General features: G+C 44.5%; 1 protein-coding gene across 1 annotated transcript; it reads right to left on the bottom strand.

Moving 5' to 3' along the window:
• Positions 1-237: 237 nt before the first annotated feature.
• On the bottom strand, positions 238-23216 carry LOC123903204 (F-box protein PP2-B11-like). Its single transcript, XM_045953133.1, has 3 exons — positions 22897-23216; positions 22742-22754; positions 238-650 (listed from the first exon to the last, which is right to left on the bottom strand). Exons 1-3 carry the CDS (start codon positions 23164-23166, stop codon positions 535-537), a joined length of 399 nt encoding a protein of 132 aa, XP_045809089.1. The 5' UTR covers positions 23167-23216; the 3' UTR covers positions 238-534.
• Positions 23217-24230: the final 1014 nt, after the last annotated feature.

Here is a 24230-nt window from a genome sequence, read left to right as displayed (position 1 = left end):
TTGATTCACAGATTTAGAGTTAAGAGTTAGTTAACCCAAAGGCATAGATAACTGATAATTAAGAGTTAATTAAGTTAGGGTCATGCTAAACAGTGTCCCTGAGGTACTTGTTAAGCATCATCGAATTTGTGCATCTAATACTTTAAAAATGTAAAAAGGTATATTTTCAACATTAATTTTGTCTTTAATTTTCTTTTTTGACATGCTTAACAAGATTCCCAGGGTACAGTTTAGCATTTCTCATTAAGTTAATAGACATATTGGGGAGGTAATATTGTGCAATCACAAATAAATGACTGCATGCAGTGAGCAATGAACCGTTCGATCTTAATCGGACAGTCTTGATGACCTGCAACCTACTGCACGAAGCAAATGACTGCACTTAATACAAATCGCTAGTATAACTAAGTAATTGGGCTCAAGTCGTGACTCGTGAATCAGTTCTCTGTGGGACAAATTGTTCGGGACAACCCATGTTCGATTCTTGATTTGCGGATGAACTCTCTCAGAAAAAGAAAAAAAAAACCTAAACAGCTAAGCTAACCTGGAATCAGACATAGCAATCCAGTTCCAATAGCGCCGATCATCACCCCAAGCAATGGTGAGAGATCTAGCAGCAAGCATGTAACACCTTTTCCCACTCTTTCTATCTGATCTAACCTGTTGATCAGAAAGGTTGAGGCCGGTCCGTTGAGAAAGCTTCCACACCGAAGGGGGGGTTTGTACCCGCAGGTGCTCCGATGCCTAAGTCAGCAAAGAGGACAAGAGATACAAAGAAGAGAGAGAAAGAAAGTGTCGAATGGTTTAGAATTGAAATTCCTGGCACACAGTGGACAGGTGTTGCTCAAGGTGTAGCAACACTTGTCTGTTGTAGACAGATGTTGTCACTGGTGCGCCAACACTTGTCTATAAACAGAGCAAATAACATAAAACAATACAAACAGTAAAGTAAATAACACACGAGAGTTGTTAACCCAGTTCAGCCTAAAGCCTACTCTGGGGGATACCAATCCAGGAATGAAGTCCACTATCAGCAGTATTACTTCGAAGCTAAACTCACCCGTTTACAACTTCTCACTTAATCACTACCCAATGACCCTTCTACCTAGGAACTCCTAGATATGAGACCCCGTCCCAATTCCCACCTTAGCAACACAGACAGCGCTGCTATTCAACTCAGACGATTACAACGATTGGAGACACACTCCTAAAAACTAGGATTCACTCTTGCTTAAAAGCTTGCGAGTAAACCACACAACACAATAGAACAATCTCCGTACTTCAAAGCTTAGGAGAAGTTCACACTTACAACTCAATAACACTCAGGTCCTAAGCTTGCATCAATGAGACACAAGATAGGCTCACAATTAACACTCTAAAATCCTAAAACACACGCTTTGTAAGAACACGATTTTAGATACTTGAAACCATATGCTTGCCTTCGTATTTATAGTAGTAGAACGACTTGGGCTTCAAGACAAAATTAGGGCTTCTAGAATTGCGGCAGCAGTGATATATTTCTGAAAATAATAGTTATATTTTTGAAACCGCAAAAATATATTTTCCAAAAATATAATTCCTTTGGAAAATAAAACTAGGGTTTAGCTGCCTTCTGAAACACATTAAACACGTGCGCCTTCCTCTGTAAGAAACCTTGAAACAATTCTTCAAACAGATCTTCAAAAGATTGAGTAGAAAATAAAAACATCCAGCTGGCGCGCGCAGAACAGAGTCAGGTGTTGTTCCAAAGTGTCACAACATTTGTCACAACACTTGGGGTCAGCACACTTGTCTTAACACTTGGCTAAAATATGTTTTTGCAAAATGTAGCCAATCATACAAAAACCCAACAATCTCCCCCTTTGGCAAATTTTGGCTAAAACAATATTAGACCAGTATATAGAGATACAGTATTACCTTTCCTTCGAGTCAACATGATCACACAACTAGGAAAGAAAGTAACACATAATAAACAATACTTCCATGATAGTCAAGTAGCATCAGAGGCAATGCAACAGCGGAATAGAGACAACTAGCCTCATGGAACAACACAAGGGAGAAATAAACTCCCATAGTAGATGCTAAGAAGTAGGAGAAATAAACTCCTAATAGTTTAACGCGCATCCATTCATCATAAGAACATCAGGGAAAAATAAATTCCCATAAACATCTGAGAAAAATGAATTCTCAGTCATAGTGGATAGTGGACTTAATAGTCAGGTGCCATAACACTTGGCACAACATTTGTCATCAAACATTCAGGCGATCAAGAGATAATATCACTCGCACTCCCCCTGAATTCATACATACACACACCAGATAGAGAAAGAATATTCACTACTCCCCCTCAGTACATGCATATTACTCACACTCCCCCTCAATACGAGCATACGAACAATTGTCACCAGATGTGAGAACATCTGTCTTCACACTTGTCACACACACACACACTACTCCCCCTTTTTAGCCACAATTTAGACAAACATCATGCATAGGAAATAGTAGTGTACCAGAGCATAGACAAACATCAGTGTGCAGTTATTACAGACCATAGAGCACACACAGGTGCTAGAAATTCAGGACCTTGCCCATAAAAGAAACACCAAGAAAAACAACAAAAGTACATCAGAAAAATCATAAGAAAAACATCAGAGATCAGATTGAAGAACTTTCATCAGAGTCCTCCATCACATCCTCAGAACCATCCTCAGACTCACTAGCCTCTTCTCCTTCTTGTCCATTTGGCTCACCCTCAGCCATCTCAGCAGCTTCCTCAGCCTTGAGTGCCTCAATCACACGGTCTATTTTCAGCTTCCTGGCCTCAAGAGCTCTGCTGGTCTCAGTCAAGTCTGCAATTATCTGCTTTCTTGAAAGTGCTCCAGCCTGGACAGATGTGCCAACACCTGCTGCAGCATTTGTCCCATCCAGCAGCCTCTGCTCAATCACCAACACCCCTTTCCTTTTACAAGGAACATCAGTACTCCTTAGTATATCTGGGTGTTGCTCAAGAATTATATTGCACAGCAGAGTAGGGAGAGCAACTGGTTTCTCAACAGCATAAGTCAGGGCATGGCTTAAGGTTTCTTGAAAGAAATAAGATCCATAATCAAACTTGGCCTTGGTACCCACAGCATAGATAAACCTACCCAATCCTCTTGCCACATCACCTGAGTGGGTTGTAGGCACCCAATTATGTGCAGCAATCCTATTCAGAACAGCATAAAATGGAGAGAGGGAAGTTGCAGACAACTTAGCCTTGCTTGGCCATGCTTTAATTCTTCCTCCAGTGAGGACCTTGCAGATTTCATTATCTGTGGCTTTCAGAGGAGCCTCTTCATCAGAACTTCTTTGGAGATGTTGGTTTATCACAGTAGGGGAGAATTGAACACACTTTCCACGAACAAACACTTGCCTGTATTCAGGACTTGCAGGATCATTACAGTCTGCAGCCACATTAATCAAAAATTCCTTGACAAGCCTGTCATAGCACTTGTCCAGACTAACCACAGTTTTCATCAACCCTGCATACTCAAGAGCTTCAACAACAAGGACATTCAAGAATATCAGCTTTCAAATTTCTTTCCAGAGCTAACCTTCTATGATATACAAACTTCCACCTTGCAGACCCATTTTCCAGATGAAATGAAACATTATCTAAAGGAGCATAGGGAACAGTTTGAGGAATCTTCTTCCTTCCTATACTCTTTCTAGATGTGCTGCCAGATGCAGCAACATCTGTCTCAGGCTCAAACTCAGAATCACTTGTTGGTGGAGCTTTCCTTTTTCTAGTCTCAGTTCTAGGAACCACCTTACTTACAGGTTTTGGAGGTCCATACACAGGCTTTTTACCAGTAGCTTTTCCAGCCTTAGAGGGTTTGGGTGTTTGGACAGGTGTTTCTACAGCTTTACCAGCCCTACTTCTAGTCCTCCTAGCTACACTAGCTTCAGAATGTGCAGGAATAGCCTTATCACTAACAGTAGTTTCAGTTTCATTGACAATTATAACCTCAGGAGTTTCTTTCACAACTTTATCAGGATCAGCTTCTTTATCAGCATCCTTAGGTGGGGGACTCTCATCTGACTCAGAATAGTCCACCAGATTTTCTTGTGCCAAAGATGTGGTAACATCTGGCACCACATTTGGCGCAGCGCCATGTGTTGCAACACTTGGCGCAACATGAGTCTCAGGAGCAGTTTTCTTAATGGACTCATTAGCAACATCATTATTGATCTCAGTAGAAGCACCAATATTATCATCAGCAGCAACAGGGGAGTTAGGAACACTTTTCCCCAAATTTCCAGACATCTCAGGGGTCTCTACACCTAGGGTTTCACCAGGATTTGGAATATTAAGGTTTTGATTAAGAGAATTCTTACCAGATGCGTCGACATTAACCTCTGCAGCTTTTACGACAGGAGTAGCAACACCACTCGATGGAAGTGGATCAACATGCAGTTCAGACATTGTAAAACTTCTCCTTGATTCAGACTTCGATTTCTTGCTCTTACGCTTTGAACTTTTAATTGCAGCAGGAGAGGAAGGATTTGTATTCGTTCGCGATGACTTATCCTTCTTTGCAACAGATTTTCTCCTCATTGTTGGACTTGTGGAAGGTATGGTGGTTAGAGGAACAGCATCGATTACCACCTTTTGTAGTGATGGAGTAGCGTCTGACTTTGTTGGTGAAGATTTGACAGAGTTCGACATGATTTGGAATTGAAGTTTTCTGAGAAAAGACAAGGTTGGAGAAATGTTGATGCGGAAGATGGATAGTTTTTGAGCGTGAGAGAGAGAATGAATGAGGAGTAATGATTGTGGTTGATGGAGGTTGTGGGAAGTTGAATGAGAACTTCCTTGATTTGCGTGTAACTTAAAGTGATGAGAGGTAGTTACACGCATTGCCTGCTGTAACTGCTATTTGTCTTCAAAAAGGCAAATTCCAAGTTTGCCTCTTAAATTTTCAAATTGACTTGCATCCAACGCTTTAGTAAAAATGTCTGCTAATTGTTCTTCCGATGCAATGTGCTCAAGTGTAACAATTTTTTCTTCTACAAGCTCCCTTATAAAATGATGACGTATATCAATGTGCTTAGTCCTACTATGTTGAATAGGATTTTTAGAAATGTTTATGGCACTAAGATTGTCACAGTAAAGTGTCATGACATCTTGCTCCACACTATACTCTTTCAACATTTGTTTCATCCATAACAATTGAGAGCAACTACTCCCAGCTGCTATATATTCTGCCTCAGCTGTTGATAGAGACACGCTATTTTGCTTCTTACTAAACCAAGATACTAGATTGTTTCCCAAGAAGAAACATGCACCAGAGGTGCTCTTTCTATCATCAGCACTTCCAGCCCAATCTGCATCACAATATCCAATTAAGGTAGAATCATTACCATGAGAGTATAGAATTCCATAGCCACATGTGCCATTGACATATTTGAAGATCCTCTTTACTTGAGTCAGATGACTCATCTTGGGTTCAGATTGGTATCTAGCACAAACTCCAACTGCAAACATGATATCAGGCCTGCTAGCTGTGAGATATAGTAGGCTTCCAATCATACTTCTATAGAGACTTTGATCCACATCAACCCCTTTCTCATCTTTGGTAAGCTTCAAGTGTGTAGGAGCAGGTGTTCTTTTGTGACTACCACCTTCCATACCAAATTTCTTCACAATGTTTCTTGCATATTTTTCTTGAGAGATAAATATGGTGTCTTCCATTTGTTTGACCTGAAGACCTAAAAAATAAGTTAGCTCACCTACAAGACTCATTTCAAATTCAGATTGCATTTGATGCACAAAATGTTCCACCATTTGTCGCGACATTCCACCAAATACAATATCATCCACATATATCTGAGCTATCATTAGCTTCCCTTTCTCTTCTCTTACAAACAAGGTTTTATCATTACCACCCTTCTTGTATCCATGGCTGACAAGGAATTCAGTCAGTCTTTCATACCATGCTCTAGGGGCTTGTTTCAATCCATAGAGTGCTTTCTTTAGTTTGTAAACATGGTTAGGAAAGCTTGGATCTACAAACCCTTTTGGTTGCTCAACATATACCTCTTCATTTAGATAGCCATTTAGGAATGCACTTTTTACATCCATTTGATATAGCTTGAATTTCAAAATGCATGCCACAGCCAAGAGTAATCTTATGGACTCCAAGCGAGCAACTGGAGCAAAAGTCTCATCAAAATCTACTCCTTCTATCTGGGTGTATCCTTGTGCTACAAGTCTGGCTTTATTTCTAGTAATATCACCATTTTCATCAGTTTTGTTCTTGTACACCCACTTTGTACCAATAACATTTATACCATCTGGTCTAGGTACTAGATCCCATACCTCACTTCTTTTGAACTGAGTTAGTTCCTCCTGCATAGCATTGATCCAGTATTCATCAGTCAAAGCTTCTTTAACATTCTTTGGTTCAATCTTTGATATGAAACATGAATTGGAGATTGCTTCTTTTGATCTTCTTGTTGCAATTCCTTGATTTGGATTTCCAATGACAAGTTCCAGAGGATGATTCTTCTGTGTTCTAGTAGATGGTCCCTTGTTTGGTCTAGGAACCTCTGTAGTAGACTCAGAATGTTGATCAGGTTCAGGTTCAGTTTGATCATCATCAGGTGTTGGGACAGGTGTTATGACATCTGTCTCTTCAGCTGGATCTGCACTTGTTGTATCACTGTCATCAACAACAACATTAATTGATTCCATCATAGTTCTTGTTCTGGAGTTAAAAACCCTGTACGCTCTGCTGTTGGTTGAGTAACCTAAAAATATCCCCTCATCACTTTTGGGATCCAATTTTCTCCTAGGTTCTCTATCTGCCAAAATATAACATTTTGACCCAAACACATGGAAGTACTTCACAGTAGGCTTCCTATTCTTCCATAGTTCATACAATGTTGTAGCAGTTCCTTTCCTTAATGTTACTCTATTGTGAATGTAACATGCTGTATTCATGGCTTCAGCCCAGAACTTGTAAGGAACATTTTTGGCATGCAACATTACTCTAGCAGATTCTTGTAAGGTTCTATTCTTTCTTTCAACCACACCATTTTGTTGAGGTGTAATTGGTGAAGAGAATTCATGAATTATTCCTTCAGCAGCACAAAAATCAGCAAATTTAGAGTTTTCAAATTCCTTACCATGGTCACTTCTGATTCTTACAATACCACAGTCTTTCTCTTTTTGAAGTTGTACACAAAGGTTTTTGAATTCTTCAAAAGTTTCAGATTTTTCCCTAATGAAATTCACCCAAGTATACCTAGAGAAGTCATCAACAATAACAAGAACATATTTCTTACCTCCAAGACTCTCAACTTGTATGGGCCCCATCAGATCCATATGTAGTAACTCAAGAACTCTAGAGGTGGACAAGTGTTGCAACTTTTGGTGCGACACTTTGGTTTGCTTCCCAATCTGACATTCACCACAGATATTGCCTTCCTGTATCTGCAAGAATGGTAGTCCTCTGACAGCTTCTTCTGATATGACTCTCTTCATGCTCTTCAGGTTAAGATGTCCTAATTTTTGATGCCACAGCTTAACCTCTTCATTTTTAGTTAAGAGACATGTAGATACATTACCTTCTTCAAAAGGGATCCACAAGTAGCAGTTGTCTTTTGATCTAACACCCCTCATAAGGATGTCTCCTTCATTATTGCTGACCAGACATTCATTTTTTGTAAAGTTGACTTTCATGCCTTGATCACATAGTTGGCTTATACTGATTAGATTGGCAGTTAGTCCTTTTACAAGGAGAACATTTTCAAGTTTTGGTAGACCATGGTCAATAAGTCTTCCAATACCTTTGATTTCCCCCTTTGCTCCATCTCCAAATGTCACAAAACTTGTGGCATAGGATTTTACTTCCTTTAAATATTTTTCAACACCAGTCATGTGTCTAGAGCAACCACTATCAAAGTACCAATCTTCTTTTGATGAGGCTCTGAGAGACGTATGGGCAATCAAACCTTTCCCACTGCTTTCAGCTGTATACTCCTTGGTATTGGTTGCATCATCTTTTTGCTTCCATTCCATCTTTGTTTTAGTGATGGTTTGATCAGGTTCTTGTGGAATTTCACTTGGATAACCATACAGTTTGTAGCAATAAGGCCTTATGTGCCCCTTTCTTCCACAGTGATGACATCTCCATGAATGGTACCTGCTTCTTGGTCTAGGTATAAACCTAGGTCTCTGCCATCTTTGCTGATGTGGTGCCACATGTGGCAACACTTGTCTCTGTTGTCTAGGAGACAGGTGTGGCGACATCCTGTCATGCATTTTTGGAGACGGTTGTTTACTCAACTCAGGCAAAAATTTCCCTTCTTTGTTGTAATCCATAATCCTATTAACATTTTTGTATTCATACCCAATGCCTGTTTTGGATCTACTGGGGGCAGGCAAAGTTTCCAGGATTTCATCTAGATCACTTCCTTTGAATAGCCTAAGAACATGCTTCTTTAAATTCTCAAGATGAGAGTTTAATTCAGTTACCTCTTCATTCAGATGGGCTATCTCAGTCAGTTGTTTGATCTTGTCAGCTTCTAAGTTGATGATAGTTGCCTTCTGTTGCTCAATGATCTTTAAACTATCTTCCCATTTAGTACCAAATTCAGAGATTCTTGACAAATTAGCAGCTTTCTCAGTTTGCAACTTAGTGATTGTCTCTTTTTGCTCTTCAGAGACTCTGCAGACTTCTGCACTCTTCAGACACAGCTTTTTATATGATTCAGCAAGCTCATCAAAGGTCAGCTCTTCTTCACATGATTCAGTGTCAGATGTGCAAACACTTGTCAATACATGTATAGCCTTTGCAGTATCAGTTTCTCCTTCAGAATCTTCATCTGACCAAGTTACAGTTAACCCCTTCTTTTGTTTCTTCAGAAAGGTTCCACATTCACTTCTAATGTGACCAAAACCCTCACATTCATGGCATTGAACACCTTTATTTGGAGCTGATTTCTCATCTGTTACAGGTTTTCTGAAATTCCTGTAAGTATTGCGACCAATGTCAGCTGCACCTGTCTTAGATCGTTTGTCCATTCTCTTTAGCACCTTATTAAATTGTTTTCCCAAAAGAACCATTGCATCAGAGATGCTTTGTTCAGACTCTGTATCACTCAGTTGATCTTCTTCCTCAGCATTTGAAACAAAAGCAATACTTTTGTTTTTCTTATCCATCTTTTCATTTGTAGCTACCTCATAGGTTTGTAGTGAACCAACCAGTTCATCTAGCTTCATATCTGTGATGTCCTTTGCTTCTTCTATAGCTGTGACTTTCATGTCAAACTTCTTAGGTAGAGACCTGAGCATTTTTCTTACCAGCTTTTCTTCAGGTATCTTTTCACCCAAGGCATCAAATTGATTGTCAAAATCAAGTATGGTCATGTGAAAATCCTGAATGGTTTCATCATCATTCATTCTTAGATTCTCAAACTTAGTTGTTAAGAGTTGTAGCTTAGACAGCTTCACTTTAGAGGTACCTTCATGAACAGTCTCAAGAATTGTCCAAGCTTCCTTAGCACAGACACACTTTTTGATGAGTCTGAATATATGCTTGTCAACACCATTATATAGCGCATATAATGCTTTTGAGTTTGCAAGAGCAAGCTCATCTTCTTCTTTGGACCATTCTTCAGCAGATTTTAACTCAAGAGTTGGTTTACCATCTTTGTCCATCTTCACAGGTGGAGTCCATCCTCTCAGAATTGCCTTCCATGTCTTGCTATCAATTTGTTTTAGGAAGGCCATCATGCGGGACTTCCAATAATCATAGTTTGAAGCGCCAACCAAGAGAGGTGGTCTGGTAACAAAACCTCCTTCTTTGTCCATCCTTGCCAGAAACGATTTCCCTGGAGCTCACCCTAAAATTCAGAACAGGGTGCCTGCTCTGATGCCAATTGAAATTCCTGGCACACAGTGGACAGGTGTTGCTCAAGGTGTAGCAACACTTGTCTGTTGTAGACAGATGTTGTCACTGGTGCGCCAACACTTGTCTATAAACAGAGCAAATAACATAAAACAATACAAACAGTAAAGTAAATAACACACGAGAGTTGTTAACCCAGTTCAGCCTAAAGCCTACTCTGGGGGATACCAATCCAGGAATGAAGTCCACTATCAGCAGTATTACTTCGAAGCTAAACTCACCCGTTTACAACTTCTCACTTAATCACTACCCAATGACCCTTCTACCTAGGAACTCCTAGATATGAGACCCCGTCCCAATTCCCACCTTAGCAACACAGACAGCGCTGCTATTCAACTCAGACGATTACAACGATTGGAGACACACTCCTAAAAACTAGGATTCACTCTTGCTTAAAAGCTTGCGAGTAAACCACACAACACAATAGAACAATCTCCGTACTTCAAAGCTTAGGAGAAGTTCACACTTACAACTCAATAACACTCAGGTCCTAAGCTTGCATCAATGAGACACAAGATAGGCTCACAATTAACACTCTAAAATCCTAAAACACACGCTTTGTAAGAACACGATTTTAGATACTTGAAACCATATGCTTGCCTTCGTATTTATAGTAGTAGAACGACTTGGGCTTCAAGACAAAATTAGGGCTTCTAGAATTGCGGCAGCAGTGATATATTTCTGAAAATAATAGTTATATTTTTGAAACCGCAAAAATATATTTTCCAAAAATATAATTCCTTTGGAAAATAAAACTAGGGTTTAGCTGCCTTCTGAAACACATTAAACACGTGCGCCTTCCTCTGTAAGAAACCTTGAAACAATTCTTCAAACAGATCTTCAAAAGATTGAGTAGAAAATAAAAACATCCAGCTGGCGCGCGCAGAACAGAGTCAGGTGTTGTTCCAAAGTGTCACAACATTTGTCACAACACTTGGGGTCAGCACACTTGTCTTAACACTTGGCTAAAATATGTTTTTGCAAAATGTAGCCAATCATACAAAAACCCAACAAGAATACCTGGCTCTCCTGTCTAGGAGAGCTTATATAGTGCCCCCAGCGCTGGGCCAAAGGTTGGTCTATTGGGCCGGGATAACCGGCCCAATAGACTCAACTGCCAAGATAGTCCCTGTATCGTAGGGGAAGGCCGTTATTTGCCTCTATCTTGGTTGGAGCCGTTCCGCTATTCGCGGGTAAGGGATAAGCTCCGTGACAGCTGTGGTTGGATAAAGGAGCACGTGTTAAACGTGCTGCTTAGCTGTTAAGCTACATAGGAGTGGATCAACATGCGCGGATGTATGAGCACGTGGTTAACGTGGTACTAATCCGTTAAGTCGAGCAGGACACGTCATTGGCTGACGTGTCGGGGAAGTCTCCCCTTATTGGGTTGTGCCCCAAATGTCAGGCAGAAGGGATTGGGCCAGCCCTTGGCCCAGTCCAGAACAGGAGCCCCCCAAGTCGTTGCTCCTAGGCATAGGAGTAATGACTTAAGGTCCAGGCCCGCATGTCGAGGAGTTGTTTTCCCCGTCAATCCTTGGAGGAGTTCATAATTCATTGATTATGATTGTTGCTCGTTTGCGCGAGGAGAGTATATATGTTGCCGTAAATTCCTCTGTGGCATGTCGAGGAGGATTTTCCAGGGGGGAAGTTTCCCTTTTCTCGTAGCACGTGCCACGATGTTCGTGGAGGAACTTACGGGGAGGAGACTTTGTCTTTGAAAGTCATTGGCTTTCTAGTTCCTCGACTGACTGTCGAGGAAGCATTACGTTAGTTGCACGTTTGTTAATGCTGCTCCTTATTACGGGCAAGTTTATTTGTGATGTTTGTTTGACTTGCCCATAATTCACGCTTGCTCCCCGTGTCGAGGAGACATTTACGTTGAGGATGACGATGAGTCCCTCGAGGGTCGCGTCGTCTGTTCGATGGGATGCGAAAGGACAGACGTTTCGTCTGCTGTTTGCCATGTGTTACAGCTATTAAAGGCTGTAATCATGACCTAGGAAATAGGTACTAATTGCCTCGTTCTACGAGGAGCCATGTGAGCCGTTGGATTCATCACGTCTTTTCGTTTTCCATCAGATCACATCAGGGCCCTTTGATGCATTTTAATCTTGACCGTAGGATTTGATCAACGGATGTGACGCGATTGGCGCGTTGCTTCGCGATGCACGGTGCGAGGAGATCACAGTCTATAAATAGGAAAGAGGAGAATCATTTGGAACTTTTCTCTTCTCCTTCCCATCGTTGCTGCTACTGCTGCTTTCTCAGTTGAAAGTTTAGGAAACTCCAAGTTCTCAAGTCAGGGTTTGCGCTCCTTTTCTTTGCTTAAAGCTTCAATCTTTGCTTGATTTAAGGTAATTTCTTCAACTGTCTTTGCTTTGGCTTGTTTCAAAACATGTTTGTGTTTGCATTTTCATGCGTGTTAGCCTTTTGAACATTATCTTTGAACATCCTTTTTGTTCATGTTGTTTTGGGTCTGTTTTGTACCCATTTTGCATTGTGTGTTGGTGCCTTAAATCCTTGATCTCTTTGTGTTAGATTCAGGCCTATTTTTCGTTGGATTTTGGTTTGAATTCCCTTTGTTAGTGTTTTAGATCACTGTTTTTTGGTGGGATTTGGTGTTTATTTGTGGTGAAATCTCCCCCAAATGCCAACTCTATGTTACGATTTCTGGTGTAACATGGGTGTTTCATCCCTTTTCTGGGAATCTGTGATGTATGAATGTTGATGAATGTTGCTGGAAAAACTGATGAACATGATGAACTTGTTGAATATCATTCAGATTTCTGGGAATCCCATGCGTTTTGTGTCGGGGAGGAGGATGTTGTTTCCTCTCCCCGTTTATTGTAGCAAAAAGCTAGGTTAGCTGAACCTTTAGTCGGGGAGCTTCTCCCCGTTTTCGCCTTCGCGAATATTTTAAGTGTCTTTGTGACTTGTATGAATGTCGGGGACCTTCTCCCCGCTTTTCTTTGAGAAAATGAGTTTGTAGAAACTCTGTGTCGGGGACCTTTCTCCCCGTTATTTCCTTGAGAAATGTGTAGATAAATGAGTTTGTGAAAACTCTGTGTCGGGGAGCTTCTCCTCGTTTTTAACTTTAGATTTTATGCAAAACTACGTTTGCTTCTGGGCGTCGAGCAATGTTGATAGCTTGTGTCGGGGACCTTCTCCCCATTTTTAGGCTTTGTTTAATGGTTCTCCTCGTTTCCTCTGTTTTCTTTGTTTGCCATTTTGATAAGGGCTTTTGGTCGGGGACAGCGTCCTCGCCCTATTTCACGCCCTTTCACTTGAATTGCGGTGAAAGGGTGGATTTGATATACTGTCGAATTCACTTTATCTTCGCTGCTTTTCAGGTATTCGAAATGTCAGACACAGAGGAGGCTACGGGGAGCCAAGCGGCGTCAAAACATAAGCTGGTCGACACCATAACAGATCCAGAGCTGGCCTGGGTTGCGCCCGAGCCTCGGGGCATTGCTTCGACAATTACTACTCAGGATCCCCGGCTTTTTACTATCGTCGAGGAGGCTGGCGTGGTCAACTGGGAGGTCCATATGCCTGCTGAAGGGGAGCGGATTTGTTCGCCGTACACTGAAGGTGGATTTACCATGTACGAAATGGCGTTCAAGGAGATGGGATATCGATTGCCCTTCAACAACCTCGAAGCCGAGATTTTTGGCCGGTTAAAGGTAGCTCCCTCCCAGCTTCATCCAAACGCGTTGGCGTTCATCCGGGCGTACCAGATTCTTTGTCGGTATCTGGAGGTGGAGGCCACCGTCTCTTTATTCTTCTATATCTTCAAGATCCAACGACAGAAAGTCGGGGACCAGCAAGGTTGGGTGTCTTTGAAGCACCAGTCGAGCAAGATATTCAAGATGTTTGTGGAGTCTGCCCGGGGCTTCAAGGAGAGATATTACGTGGTGAAACCGGTGACGGAGTTTGCCTTAAACTCTCTTTATATGGACAAGCCGGTATTCCTCGAGGACGGGTCTCCTCAATTGGACGATGAGGGGGAGCAGGTAACGGAGTGGGTCCTTCGTTTCCCGCTGTCGTGGTCGTCGGAGCATTTTGTAATGCGAACCGATGAATATCTGACGGCTGCCGAGGACCTGACCCCGACGGAGATGGCAGGTTTTGAGAAGCTGAAGGTTTACGTGGATGGCTTTAAGCCTTGTAGGGTTATAACCAGTTTAGGAGATGCTGCACTAGACAAGCATGGTAAACCGAGGATCGAACCTCGTTTTGTGAATACAAAATTGTTGTTGTCGTGCAAGACTGCTGCAGCTGAGAATACTTTGCTGGGTATTTTACTTTGATTCCTGCCCGTTTTTTACTTTGTTTTATATTCAGCATTTTTGATGTTTTGAGTTTCTCCCCGTGTTTCTGACCATGTTTTTGACTTTGCAGGTATAATGGCTGATCTTGCTTCCGAGCTGATGAGGATAGCTGCTGAGCAAAAAGGGGAGAAGTCAAAGAAGAAAGCGAGGAGATCCAAGCCTCACACTTTGATTGCCGAACAGACTGCTTCGGGGAGCATCAGCCAATCTTCGCCGGTGGGAAGTTCAGCGGGAACCCCGGGAGGTCGGGTGAAGAGGCAGAGGGAGGAGCCGATGAAGACCATCGTCGACTTGTCTGAGGGTGATGGGGGATTTGTTCTCCCTGCTTGTTTGAGCAACAAGGATTTTTTTAACAACAACCCTCCTCAGGTGCCCGTCTCGGAGAGGGATTATGTTCTGGGGGTTTCCGCAGTTGCTCGACAAAATCAGCTCACCCAAGAATTGCTGCTGTCATCCGGCTGGCGGAGACAGCCTTGGTATTAAATGAGGGGGGGCCAACTCGTGAGATGGAGAAGTTGGCTGCCCAGAATGCCAGGCTGGAGGTGAGCATTGTGCAGATGGAGGGTGAGCTGATCGACCTTAGGGGCAAGCAGGAGAATTATGGCCAGCTGTTGGAAGATGTTCGGGTAACTCGAGAGGAGTTGGAGAAAACTAAGAAAGAGCTCGAGGAGGTAAAGACTCAGGGTGCCGAGGAGAAGAAGAAACTGGAGGAGGTTATAGGCGACCTGCAGTCCAAGCTTGCTCCTGCTGCTGATGAGGCAATTGAAACTTCCAGGCTGGTAAGTCGAGCAGACCTGGTTAAGGAAATCAAGAGGCTCGGGGGCATGATGTTGGAGAGCATGGTGCATGGGTGGAAGAATGCGATCGCCCAACTTAGGATTGTGAATGCCGAGCATGGTTTGATCACTGATGGCATTCACAAGCTCAAAAGGGTTGAGAATGGGCAGATAGTCATTCCGGAGAGGAAGCTGAGGAGGAGAAGTATGATGAGGATGGTGATGATGATGACGAGGAGGAGGGGGAAGCTGAGGAGGAAGCCGTCGGGGAGGAGAAGGCACCAGATGATAACCCAGAGGGTCACGATGAGAGCACCTGATCCTCCTCGACTCTTTTATTTGGGCCTGCGCCATTAACTTGTAATTTTCTTTGTTTTATTTTGAACAATATTTGGGGGCCTGCGTGCCCGGTTTTGTAATATTTGAACAAGTGGGTTTTTATGCCCGGTATTTTTATGACAGTGCCCGTTTTATTGATCCTGCTCGTCTATCTCATTCTCCTCGTGTGTATGTTTAAATTATTGCTTTTTGTTTTTGCTAAGTTATGCCTGTTTGAAATGTGTTATGCATGTCTTTATGCTTGCTCGTTTTTAACTTAACAAATTTTTGGTTTTGGTGTTTGTGTATTTGCTCGACATTGTTGTATGCCTGCTCGACAAAACCTTTTTCTTTATTTGCAAGTTTTTTCTTTCGAGCGCGTTTCGTCGAGGAGGTCGTCCTCGGATTTAACTTAGACAGTTTAGGGAACTGTCTAAGCGCCTAGAGTTGTTTCTGAGGCTAATACGGGCGCCGACACGTTCTTGTGCCCGCCCCCGCGGCTTGAACTTCCCATCGCGAGCTGGGCGTTAAGCCTTGGCACGAAGACGAGGAGCTTGTCTCAAAGGTCATCCTCGTCGGGGAGACGCTCTGCCCTTCCTGAGCCAGAGTATCTCCTTTTCAATTATTGGATCGAGCACGTGTGCCCGCGTGCTTTCCGTTGTCGAGGTGTCGGGCTCGTTGCTGGAGGATCCGAGCAGCCTTTTAGAAGTGTTTTTTACTTTGGCAATAACTTAGCTATAATATTGTTTTAATTTTTGGGCGTTCCAAGGTCGAGGAAGTTTCTTTCCTCGAAGATCCTCGAGATAATACGCGCCATTTTCAGTTTTGTCAATGACGCGATATGGTCCTTCCCAGTTGGCCGCCAGTTTGCCATCCTGGAGTCCTTAGCATTTCGTCTTAAGACGAGGCTGCCCACTTCAAATTCTCTTTTGATGACTTTGACGTCATGTCGGGCAGCTATTTTTTGTTTAAGGGTGGCTTCCCGAAGGGATGCCCCCGTGCGGATCTCTTCGACGAGATCAAGCTCTTCACGGAGAGCTTCGTCGTTCATTTCCTCTTCGAGCGGTTGCTCGGTTCGGCGAGATGGCTCGCCCACCTCCACGGGGATGACTGCTTCTGTTCCATAGACCATTCTAAATGGAGTCTCCCCGGTTGTGGAGTGTGGTGTTGTGCGATAGGCCCAAGGACGCTTTCGAGCTCCTCGACCCATTTCTTTTTATTTTGGTCCAATCTTCGTCGTAGGCCGCGCAGGATTACTCTGTTGGCGGCCTCGGCTTGCCCGTTAGTTTGGGGATGTTCCACGGAAGTGAAATGCTGCTTAGTCCCCAGGGCAGCGAGGAAGTCTTGGAATCCTTTGTCCGTGAATTGTGTCCCGTTGTCCGTGACGACGGCTTGTGGTATCCCAAATCGGCAGAGTACGTCGCGTTTGAAGAAACGGAGTATCCTAAACGACGTTATGTCGGAGAGGGGTTCTGCCTCTACCCACTTGGTGAAGTAGTCCACGGCGACTATTAAAAATTTATTTTGGTAGAGTCCCTTTGTGAAGGGGCCAAGTATGTCCATGCCCCACCAGGCGAAGGGCCATGGTGACGACAAAGATTTGAGTTCGTGGGGAGGAGCCAGGTGCATGTCCCCATGTCGTTGACATTTGTCGCATTTTTTCACATGGTCCTTAGCGTCTTGCTGCATGGTGGGCCAGTAGTATCCTGCTCGAAGAGCTTTCCTGGCCAGCGATCTTCCTCCCAGGTGCTGGGCGTTGATCCCCTCGTGTACCTCGCGCAGGATGTAGTCGACTGTTTCCTCGTCGACACATTTTAAGAGCGGGATTGAGAACCCTCGTCTGTATAACTTTCCGTCGAGGATGACGTATGCGCATGCTCGACGTCTAATTATGGCTGCTTCTTTCTGATCGTCGGGGAGGGTTCCATTCGCGAGGAAGTTATATACGGGGGTCATCCAGCAGTTTTTGTCGCCGATGACATTTATGTCGAGGACGTTGGTCGTCTTCTCGATGCTTGGTCGAGGGAGTATTTCCTGAATGACGGATTTATTTCCGCCTTTCTTTTTTGTGCTCGCCAGTTTGGACAGGATATCTGCCCGTTTGTTATGCTCGCGCGGAACGTGTTGCACCTCCACGGACTCGAACTTAGTGATTTTTTCCTTCACTAATGCTAAATACTTGGAGAGGTTATCATTTTTGGCTTGATACTCTCCTAATACTTGTGAGGCAACAAGTTGTGAATCTGTGAAGATTTTAATTTCTTTTGCCTCCATGTCCTCGGCCAACCGTAGTCCTGCTAGGAAGGCTTCGTATTCTGCCTGGTTGTTTGATGTCGGGAAGGATAGTGCTACGGATACCTCGATGATGATCCCGTTCTCGTTTTCCAGGATAATTCCTGCTCCTACTCCCGTGGCGCTCGATGCTCCGTCGACGAATATTGTCCATTTGTTTGCCTCGCTTGTCGTGGAGGATGGATTCGTCATTTCGGCCACAAAGTCTGCTAGGACTTGTGATTTTAGCGCTTTCCTGCTTTCGTAACGAATGTCGAATTCGGAAAGCTCGAGGGACCATTTGAGCATCCTGCCCGCCATATCTGGCCGACCAAGCAACGACTTGATGGGTTGGTCGGTTCGGACTACGATTGTGTGTGCTAGGAAGTAGTGACGTAGTCTTCTTGCTGCGTTGATCAAGGCGAGGGCCACCTTCTCGATTTGAGTATATCTGAGTTCGGGCCCCTGGAGAGCCTTGCTCGTAAAGTACACCGGTTTTTGTCCTTGCGTTGTCTCACGGACAAGAGCTGCGCTAACGGCCTCAGACGCGACAGAGAGGTAAATGTATAACACTTCCTCGACATCCGGGCGTGAGAGGACTGGGGGTTCGGACAGGGCCTTCTTTAGATGTTGGAGGGCCTGCTCGCACTCGTCCGTCCATTCGAACACAGCTTCCTTCCTGAGTAGTTTGAATAGGGGTAGTGCGTGTTGAGCAAATTTTGCTACAAAGCGGGATAATGAGGTCAGCATTCCGTTCAGGGTTTGTATGGATTTCTTGTTGTTCGGAGTTGGGAGCTCCGTAAAGGCACGACATTTGTCGGGGTTGGCTTCGATTCCTCGTTCTGTTAGGTAGAATCCGAGGAACTTTCCTGCCCGTACCCCGAAGGTGCACTTTTTTGGGTTGAATCGCATGTTGTGTCTTCTGGCCTGCTCGAAGACCTTACGTAGGTGGGCGGTATGGTCGATTTCCTCATGGGATTTTACGATCATGTCGTCCATGTAGACTTCGAGCATGTCGCCTATTTCTCCCCGGAATACCCTGTTCATCATCCGCTGGTATGTAGCGCCAGCGTTTTTTAGACCGAAGGGCATTACGTTGTAGTAATAGTTGCCCGACTCGGTCATGAAAGCTGTTTTTCCCCTGTCGGCCACAGCCATTGGGATTTGATTGTATCCTGAATATGCATCCATAAAAGACAATAATTTAAATCCAGAAGAATTATCGACTAGTTTATCAATGCAAGGTAAAGGATAAGAATCTTTAGGGCAGGCCCTATTGAGATTGGTATAGTCAACACACATTCTCCATTTTCCATTAGATTTTTTAACTAGTACAACGTTTGACAACCAGGTAGTGTATCTGGCTTCAGAAATAAAATTTGCCTCTAGGAGGTCTTTTACAGCTTTTTCAGCAGCCTCCTCTTTTTCGGGAGACTGCCTACGCCTACGTTGCACTACGGCACTAGCAAGTGGGTCGACCGTAAGTTGATCACAAGCGATGTTTGGATCCAGCCCGGACATATCAGCAGCGTGCCATGCGAATAGGTCAACATTTTCTCTTAGGCAGGCTTTCAGCTGCTTCCTCGCCAACTCGGGGAGCCCCGTACCAATCTTGACTCCTTTTTCTGGATCCTCGCCAAACTGGACTATCTCAAAGTCTCCATCTGGGATGGGGCGATAATGCTCTTTTCTCGCCTCGTCGTCCTCCTTCTCCTCCTTCCTCAGCTTTTTCTCCTCCTTGTGTTCTTTCTTGGAGGTGCGGCTGTCAAGATCAACAGAGCTCACACTTGGACCGGGCAGACTTGGTGGTGCTTCTGGGGATGGCTTTGGTGGTGTTTCCGAGGAAGGCTTTGGCTTCTTTGGTTCAGGAGCTTTGCCAATGAAATTGTTGCCTTTGGATGCTGCGTCAAAGCACCTCCTCGCGGCTTCAATGTCCTCGTGTAAAGTAGCAACCTGCCCCTTATGAGTGTAATACTTCATCTTCAGGTGGGCGGTGGAGGGGACAGCGATCAGGTCTGCTATGGCCGTCCTGCCGATGATGCACTGGTAGAGGCAGGGGCAGTCTACGACCAAGAATTTGACCCTGATCGACTTGGCAGTTTCCTCGGAGCCAAAAGTGACTATGAGGTTGACATAGCCCCAAGGCCTAGTGGTTGCCCCGTTGAATCCTGTGAGATCTGAGCCCAAGTACGGGGTGAGGTGTGTCTCGTCCAGCTGTAAGGTCCTGAACAAACTGGCGTACATAATGTCGCAGGAGCTCCCCGGATCGATGAGGACCCGACGAACGTCCATGTTGGCCATGTCTGCCCGGACGAGGAGGGGAATTTGGAAATTGGCTGACCCACCGGGCAGCTCCTCGCGATAGAAGGCTAAAGGCATTGACCGCCCCTTCGCCTTGTCCAGCGTAGCGTTCATATTCGAGGACGTGTTGATGAGATCCTCGAATTTTCTTTTTATTGATCCGACGGTGTGCTTGTCCATACGACCACCGGATATGACGAATGAGTCTGTGAAATAGTCCCACGTGCTGAGCGTAGGACCAGTATAGGTGTCCCCAAAACCGCTGGGGATAGCAAAATCTTCTGGCCGGGATACGCTCATAGCTATCTGCTTGGCGTTGTTCTGCCCGGCTGGTTGTGGAGGTACCTCCTCGACCGCGCGTGTCTCCGCGGCCTCTGGTCGAGGGTTGTTGTTTCTTTTGACGAACTCTCGCAGGTGTCCGCTCCTTATCATTATTTCAATAGCATCCTTCAGCTGGATGCAGTCGTCGGTCCTGTGACCATAGCTCTTGTGGTATCTGCAATACCTATTCTTGTCCTGGCCAGGCTTCAGAGGGGTTGGCTTTGGTTGCTTCACACCTGCTCTGTTGAACTCGGAGATGTGAACTTCAGCAAATATTTCTCCCCGAGATTTGACGAGGGGGGTGTAGGTGCTGAATGTGCTTGGAGGGCCGCGGGGCTCTTGTCTTTCGCCCCTCCTTCTGTCTCTGCCCCTGTCGCCACCCCTATCGCCGCCTCTGTCGCTTCCCCTGTCGCCACCCCTGTCATCGTTCCTATGGGAGGACTCGCGGGCAGGGTGGCTGCTTCCATGTCGGGCAAGGCGGGCGACATCAGCTGCCTGGACTTCCTCGTACTCAATGTACTTTTGAGCTTTTAGGAGGAGGTCGTCCCAGGTGGGTGGTTTTTCTATGCCAACAGCCTTGGCAAAATCGCTGCCCGGGCGAAGGCCCCTCTGCAACAAATACTTCTTCATATCGTCGGTTGTCTCGACCTGCACAGCCTCCTTATTGAACCTCTCGACGAAATTGCGGAGAGTTTCATCCTCGGCTTGGTATATGGCTTCCAAGGCGTGCACAGTTTTTGGGTGCTTGCGGGAAGCAGTGAAGTGTCTGCAGAACTGCTCCGTAAGGTCCCTCCACGAGTGGATAGATTGAGGGGGAAGGCTTTGGTACCACGCCATCGCTCCCTTTCGCAGTGTGGTTGGGAACAGTCTGCACCTAATGGCACCGCTAATATTCCTGAAATCCAGGTTTGCGTTGACATTAGCTATGAGATCGTCAGGGTCGGTTAATCCATCGTACGCGAGGAGCGTAGGAGGTCTCTCGAAACCCTTTGGAATGTGCTTCCTCAAGATGTCTCTGGAAAGAGGGCATCGGGGATCGCCCTCGTCGCTTCCGTTGGGAGAATGGTCCTCGGAAGACCGGGGAGAATAATCGCCGGGCATCGGCGTCGGACTACGAGATTTGCGAGGGCGGTAGCTGCCCGACGAGCCCTGCTTGGACATCAGCGCCAACCCTTGAGGTGAATGGTGGCGCGGAGCTTCATGTTTCCCTTTCTTGCCCGGGGAGAGTCTACCCTCGCGATGTGGAGGAGTACGATCCCTCTTCCGAGGAGTAACTTCGACCCTCTCTAGGTCGGGGCGTCGATGTTTGACGGCCGCCGGACGGGGAGGGGAAGGAGTAGCCTGGTGTCTCCGCGGGGGAGAGTTGGTCTTTCTGCGGCGCCAGCTCCTTTCCAGCGCGGCGATTCTTTCACTTTGCTCGTCCAGTCGACGACCTTGAGCCTGCATGGCCTCCGTTGTTTGTTTTAGGGCAGCGATCAAGGCCGTGATCTCGGAATTGGCCAAGGTGGCGGGCTGTCCAGCGTTGTTTGCCGGAGTTTCTTGTTTGAATTGCGGGCGTTTGCCCATCCGACGATCGGTTAGGACCTCGACGTCTTCTTCATCGGACGAGAGTGAGGTTTCCCGTCCGTCGCGGGGGTCGGTTTCTGGACCGCGTGTTACGGTGGTATCGTCACGCACCGGTGATAGGACGGTGTTATGCTGCGGCGGCGGAGAGGGTGGAACGTTGAGCACGTTCTCATCGCTGGTATCGGTGTTGAGTTGCTGTGATGAACTAGCCATGATGAAGTTTGTTGAGAGATTCGGTTTTGATCTTTAGAGTCTTGAATGAAGACAAAAGATGGGGAGGAACTCAGTCCCCACAGACGGCGCCACTGATCTAACCTGTTGATCAGAAAGGTTGAGGCCGGTCCGTTGAGCAAGCTTCCACACCGAAGGGGGGGTTTGTACCTGCAGGTGCTCCGATGCCTAAGTCAGCAAAGAGAACAAGAGAGATACAAGAGAAGAGAGAGAAAGTAGAATGCAGAATGATTCAGAATACCTGGCTCTCCTGTCTAGGAGAGCTTATATAGTGCCCCCAGCGCTGGGCCAAAGGTTGGTCTATTGGGCCGGGATAACCGGCCCAATAGACTCAACTGCCAAGATAGTCCCTGTATCGTAGGGGAAGGCCGTTATTTGCCTCTATCTTGGTTGGAGCCGTTCCGCTATTCGCGGGTAAGGGATAAGCTCCGTGACGGATATGGTTGGGTGAATGAGCACGTGTTAAACGTGCTGCTTAGCAGTTAAGCTATGACGGAGTGGATCAACATGCATGGGTAGATGAGCACGTGTTTAACGTGCTGCCTATCCGTAATGTCGAGCAGGACACGTCATTGGCTGACGTGTCGGGGAAGTCTCCCCTTATTAGGTTGTGCCCCAAATGTCGGGCAGAAGGGATTGGGCCAGCCCTTGGCCCAGTCCAGAACACTATCCAATTGAAAACTCTGAATTTCAAAATATCCATCCAAGGCTTATTAATTAGCATATTCTAAACTAAACATCTTAAATAATCAAAAGGTTGATATCACTTTCACTATATTAATAATCCCAAATATGCGAGAAATTGGAGGTTAGGAAGATGAAGACCTTTTTACCGTTGTCGACGATGATAGGGCGATCAGAGAGAGCGAGATAGAGCGCCTTTTTGGTAGGAGTGTTAGCGAGGGAAGGAGACTGTGAGATGATGGAGTCGATGAATTGGGGATCGGAAGGGAGAGATTGATTCCATACAGCATCGGAATAGGCAGCAGATAGGAAACTCTTGGATACGAGGGAAAGTCTGCCTGCGTCAAGCGGAGTTGTACGTGAGAGTATGGCGGCAATGCATCCTTCCGGCAATTCTTCAAAAGCTGCCATTATTTTAGGTTTTTTTACAAGAAGAAAGAAGAAAACCAGTTCTAGACTTACGGTTGCTGCATTAAGTGTTTTGGTTTATCTTATAGGTAGGTCTATGGATTGGGAAGTTAAGATGAGTCGGACATGTGTGTGTATGAGCAATATCACGTGAGTTTGAGCTCTTATGTTATGGGGGTAACTACCCCAGAATCTAGTAAAAAAAAAAAAACCCAGAGTCATCCAGGGACGGACTTGGGCAGCGGGTGCTTGGGCCCCTTCCTCCCTCTTGTTCATTGTCTTACAATACTAATAATATATGTGTAGTCATATTAAATAAAATGATTATACTCCCTCCTTTCTTAGTCATGTTAAATAGTGTTTTTAGGACAATGATTAAGGAAATAAAAATGAAATGCACTACTTTTAAAATTATACTATCAATTTTTTGAAGGAAATTTTTTTTGTTAGACTTTACTTAATCATCTTTCTACTGAATTCAGACTTTACTTATTTAACATTTAATATTACATTTTTCGGCCCTCTGTCTCATCAATTTCTGGATTCGTCCCTGGAGTCATCTCTCTGTAGTCTCTTTTTCCTTTTGGTTTCGGCTCCTTTTGTATCCAAAATATAACAAAATTGGAGGATTGGATGGTATGTAATGAGATTAATTCCACAATATTTTACTCTATCTTAACTATTTTTTACGAACTCGAACAATGAAACCTAATTATTTATCACTCTATTTTATTTTGTTTTTTTTCTAAAAATCTAAACGTAGCCTAATAGCATAACAATGCCTATGTCTATAAATCATCTTAAATCATCCTAGCTTAACTGGTAAAATACTGAAATTGTTATCATAAACAAAGTTTGAACTTTAGTTCACTTATTTTGTGTATGTGAGTTTATAATAATTTGTCATTTCGTCTATATAAAATAAGAATAACAATGTCTAGATAAAATAGTTTTACGATATGTAAGCCGACATTGTAACCACAATTTTTAAAATAATGACAATGTAAAACTAGTTTATCCAAATAATTTAGTTTATAACAACAACATATACATTTTTCTTATAAAAA

Source organism: Trifolium pratense, linkage group LG1 (assembly GCF_020283565.1).
Source record: "Trifolium pratense cultivar HEN17-A07 linkage group LG1, ARS_RC_1.1, whole genome shotgun sequence".
Taxonomy (NCBI): domain Eukaryota; kingdom Viridiplantae; phylum Streptophyta; class Magnoliopsida; order Fabales; family Fabaceae; genus Trifolium; species Trifolium pratense.
Note: the sequence above shows the minus strand (reverse complement) of the source record. Positions and strands in the feature narration are given on the sequence as shown.